Source organism: Populus euphratica, unplaced genomic scaffold, assembly GCF_000495115.2.
Source record: "Populus euphratica unplaced genomic scaffold, PopEup_1.0 scaffold159.1, whole genome shotgun sequence".
In the NCBI taxonomy this organism is placed as follows: domain Eukaryota; kingdom Viridiplantae; phylum Streptophyta; class Magnoliopsida; order Malpighiales; family Salicaceae; genus Populus; species Populus euphratica.
In genome coordinates, this window is record NW_011499962.1 from 205,743 (window position 1) to 215,228 (window position 9,486).

Below are 9,486 nucleotides of genomic sequence, written 5' to 3' on the forward strand. Positions count from 1 at the left end.
TTTATTTTTTTCTCATGCAATAATAAAAAAATTCAGAGAAAATCTATGTTATTGGACTTTATAAATTTCATGGACATGTTCATGGGCTTGATTAGTTTAGTTTTCTTTTTAGTATTTTTTTTAATTTTATCTTTAAATATGAGGTTAATTGAGAATTAAATTTTACAATTGGTTTCATTTTGCTATTTATAAGATTATCATAGTTTTAAAAAAGCTGATACTGGGTTGGTGCTTAATTCTATAATCGTCTATTTTTGTTATCATATAATTTAATAAAAATAAATTATAATCCCACCAAAGTCCATAACCAAATACACAAGTTTGACGTGCTAGTTTCAATTACCTGGTTTACGAGTTTGACGATTTTACCCACTAACCGAATATGTTATTTTTTGTCTCTTAATTGTTTTTTTATTTTGTTTTTTTAATATTGGATTAGTTTGGAAATAAATTGCATGATTTATTTTCATTTATTTTCTATAAAGTTATTATTGTCTCAAATAAATGTTTATTTTTAGATTAATACTTATTTTTTTTAGTATAATTTTTTTTATCATATAATCAAATAAAAAAATTATTAAACTCAATAGAGTCCATGACCTGGCTTGTGGAGGGATAAAGATCGATCTAACATATTATCATTTTAATTTTTTTAAAATAATTATCTTTTTAAAATTTTTTAAAATCAAAATTATATTTTTATCAGTCATTAAGATTGTATTTAAACCTATGAAATTAATTGATTTGATTAGGTCTAACTTTCATGTTATTTAATTTAAAATTTAAGCTAGAAAAATAATTAAATCCAGATTTCAAAATGGTTTTAATTGTAATGAGATTAATAATATTATTAAAAAAATCATCACTTTTGATGTTTTTATTTATATTTTTTAAAAATCAATCCGACTAGTGGCAGATTACAGGCAATTAACTATGACCGATACTATACACCTTGTCATTATAGCATGTAAAAAGTTATGAATAAAGTAAAAAAATAAAGAGAACAAGATGAGTGAGGCAGCAATCATCATCATAGCAGCATGGTTATTGACGATTTTAACTTGGTAATTATTATTTTTTAAATATTTTGTATTTAAAAATATATTAAAATAATATTTTTTAAGTTTAAAAATTATTTTTAATATTAATATATTAGAATAATATAAAAATAATTTTTTAAAAAGAACTACATGACCAATAACAAATTTACACCACCGTGGCTGAACAGTAAAGCCAACCACTGCACAGCAATCTGGATTTCGATCTGGGCGCGGGCGCCCTGCTTTTCTGATAATTATGTCTCTATTTTTTATTTATTTATTTTACTGGATATTAAAGAATTCGTAAAAAGTGTGGCCCCCGGAATTATATATAATAAATCTATAGTAGCGACAAGAGACTCTACTAGATTGCGTTGCACACGAAACCCAACATTAATCAATCAGCCCTTATTATTCTATTGGCTGTGTTATATTGTTTCAAAATCTTGTCACTTGGTCACACGTGAAACTTTTTAATGCTGTCAAAGGATTTTTGCTATTTTTGGATATTAGCATGTTTATTTTAAAATACTGATGAAATAACATATATAAATAAATAAATAGGTGAAGTAGTATGGTTTATATATATCCCCATTGAGTAATATGATATATATAACTCATGTTGTTCCTTGGAATGATAATATAAAAGATAAAATTAAAAAGATAAGAAAAAAGATAGAGGAAAGAGAAAAAAATTGAGAAACATATCAAAATCTCGATTGTAAATATTATTAATAATGCTAAAAAGATTATGATGGAATGAATTTAAAAATATCAAGAAAGATTGTCAATAATTATCCAAAATTATCCAAATGAGCTACACTTGTTTTAAAAACAAGTTAATTACTTGTTAACTTTAAATGATATATAAAGAAGTTAAGATTGAAAAAAATAATTTTAAATTAATATCACAATTTAAAACCATGATAATTATCAAAACACTAATAAAAAAATTTAATTTCATAATAAATTAAATTATCGAACTACAAAACCATGGTTTGCATAAATTTGATGACCAGAAAACTTGAATAGCTGAAATTGTGTTAATTCATTGTTTCTTAAGAATAAATTATACTGCTATATCAATTTTTTTAACTTAGTATTCTATTTTTTAAAATCTTTTATCTTGCAAGGTAAAATAATTTTAAAAATTCTAATTAATATTAAAATAAAAAAGTTTGGTTAGGTATTTTTTTTTCTTATATATTATTGAGGATATACTACAATAACTCTTTTGAAATATTATGAAATTATAAAATATATTTGAAATTATTTTTAAAAAATATTTTATATCCAAAATATCTTTTGTGTTCTAAGTTGGTTTTTTATTGTCAAAGAGGATAATTTAAAATATTATTTTTTTATTTTTTAAAATTTATTTTTAATAATAATATATTAAAAACAATCTAAATATATTAAAAAAATATTTTATTGTGAATACAATCTAAATATATTAAAAAAATATTTTTTTTTTGTTAAAAGTTAACAAACGACGCCTAAGTCAAGATATGAACAGATGAGAGGTCAATACAAATCTCTGTAACCTCTTTGTTTCTCTCTGTCACCGTCTCTTTGAAATTCATTTTCCAGACACGTCAAAACCCCAAAACACGGCATGCAAAAGAATTATTTTTATTCATTTACTATCATTATTACTATAAAAATAATAGCAAATTAAACAACAAAGTGGTGTGGTACTGTGCTGCCTGAGAATTGACAATGAGAGGAGTACGGTGATTCTTACACGTTAATCTCTTCGTTTCTCTCTGTAAACCTCTCATTTCTTCTCCCCCCCCCCCCCCCCCCCCTCTCTCTCTCTTCTATCACACTACCTTCTCTGATGTTTCAAGATCTTCGGAATCAGACGCCCCAAAATTTGTCTGCTTCCCGCAAGATTGCTTCTTCTTGATTACTAGTACTTTGTATTACCAGCTGCTTTTTCTCGCCGATTTTTACCCTTTTTCTATTTCAAGGTTTGTCATCTTTTCTTCCTTCTCCGTTTAATCCTTACAAGCTATAGTCTCATAGCTACAATGCTGCTGCTGAATCCTCTTTTTCTTTTTATTTCTTGAAAGTTTGAGAGTTTTTTTTTTTAAATTATCTGATAAAACTGGAAATTTGTCTTTTCTCTGTTTACGAGATCTGAAACTTTTTTTTTGGGTTATCTAGATTGATAGATTTATTAGGTATGAATATCAAAAGACTCTGCTTTTTCGCTGAAAGTAGATTCGTTTCCTTTTTTATTAAAGAAAAGAAAAAAAATCATCTGACAAGTTTATTTGGTAATTTTTTGAAGAGGGAATGTCTCTATTCAGTGTTCGTTGTTAAATTTCTATTTCCTTGTGGGATTAAGTAGAGATTTCAAGAATCTATAGTTCATATAATCTATGTTAGCATTAATAACAAGTTGATCAGTAAAGGTTTAAGCTTTCTTTCTTTGCATTTCACTGACATCGCATGCATGCAACTAGTCAAGCTACCTAACTACAAAATTAATTTCCATTTCTCTTTCTGGGTATTTTGGGATGCCAATTCAAGTTTGCTTCTCACAATTTTTGACCTTTTATCAAGGTTACTGTGAAAATTGAGGTTCATATGCCGAAAGAGAGTATGAATATTAAAGGTTCTTCAAAATTGAGTAACAGTCAATAGAGGGGGTTTCTGGGAATCTTTCTTAATTAAGAAATTGGGCTAAAACAGCTTACACAATTGTTTGTTGGGCTTTTGATCAAGCTAGAACTTTATCTTATGCCCAAAGTGAAATTGCAATTTTTTCACCATAAATATTTTTTCTATTGGAAAAGTTGTAGTAGCATTTGATCAGGGTTGCTTCTGATATTGGTCTCAGCATTTTTTTGCATTGGCTGCAGTTTGTTATGAGAACACTGTAAAAGCTTTGACTGTCTATGATGTCATTCAGATCATGGAAATTGCCAAAAAGGAACTACTTTGATGGGGTATGGCATGCGATACTTAAGCTTCTCAGTCTTGGATGCATCTATGAAGGTGGAATTTTTACAGAATCTGCCTTTGTTTTGGTAGTCATCTAAGATGTAATTTTGTCGGCTTGGTGCAGGTAAAATTCAGATTAAAGATGAAGCAGCTGCCGTTTATGGGATTTTTGTTTACAACTATGTTGTTCATTGTGTATAGAACCACAACATATCAGTATAAACACACAGAGGTATGGAAATCCCATCAAGTTTATACATATTTTAACTTACAAGTATCAATCAAGTAGCTAAAATGTGCTCTTAATTCTCTTCTGGTGAATGATTTGATGATTTTTTTTATTTGTGTTCATGAAGGCATTAATTCCAATATTTATGATATAGAAGATACTTGGTGACAATGATTTCAAACTTCTGAAAGAAATGTAACTTAGTATGGTCAAGTCCAGAATCTCAATAACTTCTTGTGTCATTTGCTGGTCCATCTACAGCTTCTCTGTTGTTGTATCTACCCCTAGGTACAGATTAAGCTGCATTTTTCACACTCAAAATAGGTTCAGCTCTAGCTGTGTGTTTTAATGGTGTTGCTTCTGCTGAACTCTTACCATTTTATCTCACATCCTGGTGAAGGCTTGCTGACTTGTTTTTCTCCACCATTGTCAGATGGAAGAAAAATTGTACCCCTTTGACTCATTGAAGGTAATTTCAGAGCTACCAATTAAAATTCCAAAGTACTGTAATTGTTCTATTTTCATCAGTATCTGAAGATGCTTCCGGTGCTTTGACTTAGGAATCTGCCTTGGCATCTGGGCTGTTGGTTGGTTTGCCTCATGGTATTATACGAGCAAACTCAGATTTGGAGCTGAAGCCTCTGTGGTCAACAAGTAGTTCAAAGTTGAAGGTTGTTTTTTTTTCCCTTTGAAGTTTGAATTGTGCCATCAATTCTAGGTTGTGTCTGAATTTTGTTCTTGTTTCCGACCATATAAATTTGGATTATTTATATAACAGTGCTTGATTCTTGTGCTGGAACAACATTGAACATGTATGCAGTGTTATTCTTGACTTATTTTGGAATTCAAATGCAGGCATATCCTTCTACCCGTCGATTCTTGCTGGCAATTCCAGTTGGCATCAAGCAAAAGGATAATGTCAATCGTATTGTCCAAAAAGTATTGCACACTGTCTTGTCTAATGTTTTTGTTTCATCAACTTAACATTTCTTGCCTAATATCATTGAATTCAGTTTCTTCCAGAGAATTTTACAGTTATTCTATTTCATTATGATGGCAAAGTGGATGGGTGGTGGGATCTAGCCTGGAGTAATGAAGTCATACACATAGCTGCTAAGAACCAAACAAAGTGGTATGTTCAACCGTGATAATTTCCATTTTGGTTACTTTTTACCACCATTCTTTGTATGGTGTAAACGGATGATTAACACTGTTTCAGTGTTAATTTATAGCAAATGGTGCAAAATCATTTAGCCTCAAAGTTCAGATGGAGGCAGGATTTCATGGGTTAAACTCATGAAAAGAATTTTTTTGATTTCATGGGTTAAACTCATGAAAAGAAGACAAATTATTTTTTTTTCCTGGATTGTCCATGCTTTTTTCTAAAAAGAAACTCTCTTTCTTTGCTTTTCAGGTGGTTTGCAAAACGCTTTCTGCATCCAGCTGTTGTGTCTATTTATGATTACGTATTTCTATGGGATGAAGATCTGGGGGTAGAGCATTTTAATCCAGGAAGGTTAGTTTGCTGGACATTTCTCTCTTTCATATGTTTATGATGCCAGCTTTTGGTAATGGGTTGTCTTTATATTTGCCTTTTGTCACTACAATATAAACTTGTGACTTATAGCTAAGTCTGACAAACATTAATCAATTAGGATCTTCTCAGTGCTCCAATTTATTAGAAACTACTTGGCTTGTTCTCATCGTCATTCCCATTTTTATTATATTTTACCAATCATTTACAGATATCCATGATTCAATTTTTGTCTTTCATTTATCATGTCTTTTGGATCGTTAACGAATACAATTTATTCTGCTCTCCAAACTCTTGCTGGAACAGGATTATCTTTTGCTAAGGATGTTTATGCTAGGAGGGTTTATTTTACTTGGTGAACCATCTTGGTATTATTATATCTAGGACAATTTGGAATTACATAATTTAGGAGAGAGACCAAGGATTGTTGGAGTTCACCAATTCCATGCTCTTACTTGATTTGAATTTTTTTTTTATGAGAATGTAAGTGAATAGGCTCAAGCTCTTTCTTAAAAAACAAGATTGATTTATAATTCTATTTTCTTTTAATTTTTGTCTAGATACCTGAAAATTGTGAGATATGAAGGACTGGAGATATCTCAGCCAGCTTTGGACCCAAATTCAACTGAAATACATCATAGAATTACTATTCGTGCCAGAACAAAGAAGTTTCATAGGTGAATGGCTTGGCTTTTACTTAATTAAAATTTCTGTAGAAAATTGTAATTCTTATACAAAATAATTTACCATGAGCAGAAGAGTTTATGAACGCAGAGGCAGCACCAAATGTTCTGATGTCAGTGAGGGGCCGCCATGCACTGGGTAACCTATTGCATTCCTGTAGTTGTGATGTCTTGTCGTTTGCTCTTTATAAGTTGGTGCAATCCTATGTTTCTGACTTCTACTTATTTCAGTTACTGCCTCATCTGTGGCTAACTTTCAGTTATTTAATTTTCTTTCCATTTGACATTCCTAAACATCATTTCTTTCTTTTTTTTTGAAAAGTTCCTAAACATCATTTCTTTCTTTTTTTTTTCTTTTGAAAATTTGACTGTTAGAGAATTATATAAATCATATTTTGAGGCCTCACCTAATAACTTAAGTTTTTAGGTTGAGATGATTCTTTGGTAAGTTACCATAACCTTGTTGACTAAGTGGTCACAAGTTCAAATCTCACCACCTCATTATATTTGATAAAAATTAAATCCAGTAGTGTGGGGCTGCAAATTTTAAGCTCCAAGAGTTTTCACTTGAAAGGACATGTTAGAAAATTATATAAATCATATTTTGAGGTTTTATCCAACAACTTAAGCTGTTGGATGACTAATCTAATATTCTGTCAAATAGTACTAGAAGTTCTGTTTAGTGACTGTTCGAGAAGCTACACCTCGAGTTCATCTTTTTCACGGAACTTCAATACTTGTGATACCCATTGAAGGACGTACTTTATTGTTCTTGTAAGGATTGTAGCAATCCTAATTTTATTTATGTCACATCTGTAGATTTGTGGAGGGTATGGCTCCAGTATTTTCAAGATCTGCTTGGTACTGTGCTTGGCATCTTATACAGGTAATGTAAGTTTTGATTGTTCTAGTAAAAAAAGGTCCCTTTATGTAACACTATCAATAAGCCAGCGATCCCCGCTGGACTTGCTATTTGATGCTCTTAGTCTAAGCAGGTTGTCTCATGTGAAATTTGGTTGAGAAACATTTAGGATTTAGGCCTTGTTTGCTTGCAGCAAAACAAATTGATTTTGGAAAAAAAAGAAAAGAAGAATTCTATGGGGAATATTGTCTAGCAAAACAAATTGATTTTGGAAAAAAAAAAAGAATTCTATGGGGAATATTGTTTGAAAAGATGAGTTGTTTTCTGATGATGTGGCAAGTATGTGGAAAATATTTTCCTAATGAGTTCCTTTGACTCATTTTACCTAGCTGCACCAAACCTAGGAAAATATTTTCCAATAAAACACTTTTCTGTAAATAAATGGTGCATTGCATATAACTTACTTTGTGAGGTGGAAGATATGGACACGTGGTTAAGCTCTACTCTACCCACTATAGCGTGATTGCAAATAAGTGCACTTTTGCCTTAAGGTTGATTAACACATCATGGAACTTCTTTTCTTTTCCTTTTTTAATTTCCAGAATGATCTAGTCCATGGATGGGGAATGGATATGAAACTTGGATATTGTGCGCAGGTATGTTGAACATGATATTTCTGGGACTATTTTCAGTTTCTCTGACTATTTTCCTCCCCCCCAATTCTTGGCTCAATGCTGCTAACAGAGTTATTTTCAGAACTAAGATAGTAGTAGGAAAGGTTGCAGGAGGTATGGCTATTGCCAAATAAATGTGGTTTCATGAAGCAGCATAAAAATTGTGTAGTGGATATGGAAAATGTAAGAAAATTTCATGAAGAGTGATGGATTATGAGTGGTTTTGGAGGAAGAATTTTATGGCTATCAACAATCATTAGCACGCTAGAGAATCTTCTTGCCATGCCCTCACTGTAACCCACTGGCAAAGACCATTTCCATAAGATGCTAGGATTGAAAAGTTGATCTTTTTCTTTTTTTCTGCCTCCTGGGGACTTAGCACCTTTTCACTAGAAGGAAGTCATTTTATGTTAATTAGGAATTGAGAGTAAATTCAGATATAAATAAGTCAGTGTGCTGACAAGGTAACTCACTGATCCTTTTTCTTAGAATAATTATTAACCATTGTTTACCACATGACAAGTATAGAACCAAACCCCTATTTTCATGTACTTTAATGCTTGATGACCTTTTTGTTTTATCTATTTCTTTATCTTGTTTGCCATGTATACTTGTGAATGTAGAAAAGAATGTTATGATAGCATTGATAGATGTGGCATTATGCAGGGAGATCGCACGAAGAAGGTGGGAGTTGTTGATAGTGAATATATTGTTCACAAGGGCATACAAACTCTGGGTGGGAATGGACCCCCTGAAAGAAAGGTCATCTTGCTCGCCTTTTTCTCTCAAGGAAAAATAAAGAAAATAAAAGGAATTACAGTTGTTTTCTTATTAGGTGTTTTTAGTCCACATGCTTATTATTTTCTATTATTAATATCATCTTGCTCTCTCTCTGTTTAGGCGTCAAATACAGAAGAGTTGACTAAGGTAAACTATACTTGGTGTAATAGACGATCTTTTTTCATCAATGCTATATTGTAGCTGCATCAATTAATTCCCTATAATTTTCACCTTCCCTTTCTTGATTTATTCTCTCCTGACTTTCAGAGACACAGTGCTACAGGCATGGATCCTAGGATGGAGGTGAGAATAGTCCTCTAGTCTATGTTTTGAGCATTTTAAATACTTCTATTCTACTTGACATGAAATGCCTGCAATAGGCAGAAGAGCTGCCAAGTAGTCTAGGATTGCTACCTTGATTGTTTACATATTCTCCAAGTTATGCTCTTTGGCTGATTCTAATTTTGTTGAGATCTGCAACTCATATTCGGCTATTAAAAACTGATAGAATAGTATGTTCTGATATCAAGCATGGTCTAATACTGTTACTTTGCTACTATGCTATCATTTCAGTAATTCGATTAACTTTGGTTTTCTTTTAATGGACTGATCAGATTAGAAGGCAATCAACGTGGGAACTTCAAATATTTAAGGATCGCTGGAATCAAGCTGTAAAGGAGGACAAAAATTGGGTTGATCCTTTTCTTAGAAAACTAAGACTGCTTAACCGAA

The 9,486-nt window shown here is 31.3% G+C and overlaps 1 protein-coding gene across 1 annotated transcript; it reads left to right on the forward strand.

Moving 5' to 3' along the window:
- Nucleotides 1-2,658: 2,658 nt before the first annotated feature.
- On the forward strand, nt 2,659-9,482 carry LOC105138816 (lysine ketoglutarate reductase trans-splicing-like protein (DUF707); the record flags this gene model as incomplete). Its single annotated transcript, XM_011045036.1, has 16 exons — nt 2,659-3,013; nt 3,911-3,997; nt 4,117-4,224; nt 4,655-4,690; nt 4,782-4,892; nt 5,077-5,160; nt 5,235-5,353; nt 5,636-5,737; nt 6,316-6,432; nt 6,512-6,577; nt 7,258-7,324; nt 7,903-7,956; nt 8,641-8,736; nt 8,875-8,901; nt 9,022-9,057; nt 9,369-9,482. Coding segments are annotated over exons 2-16 (1,188 nt in total), but the record flags the coding sequence as incomplete, so codon positions are not given.
- Nucleotides 9,483-9,486: the final 4 nt, after the last annotated feature.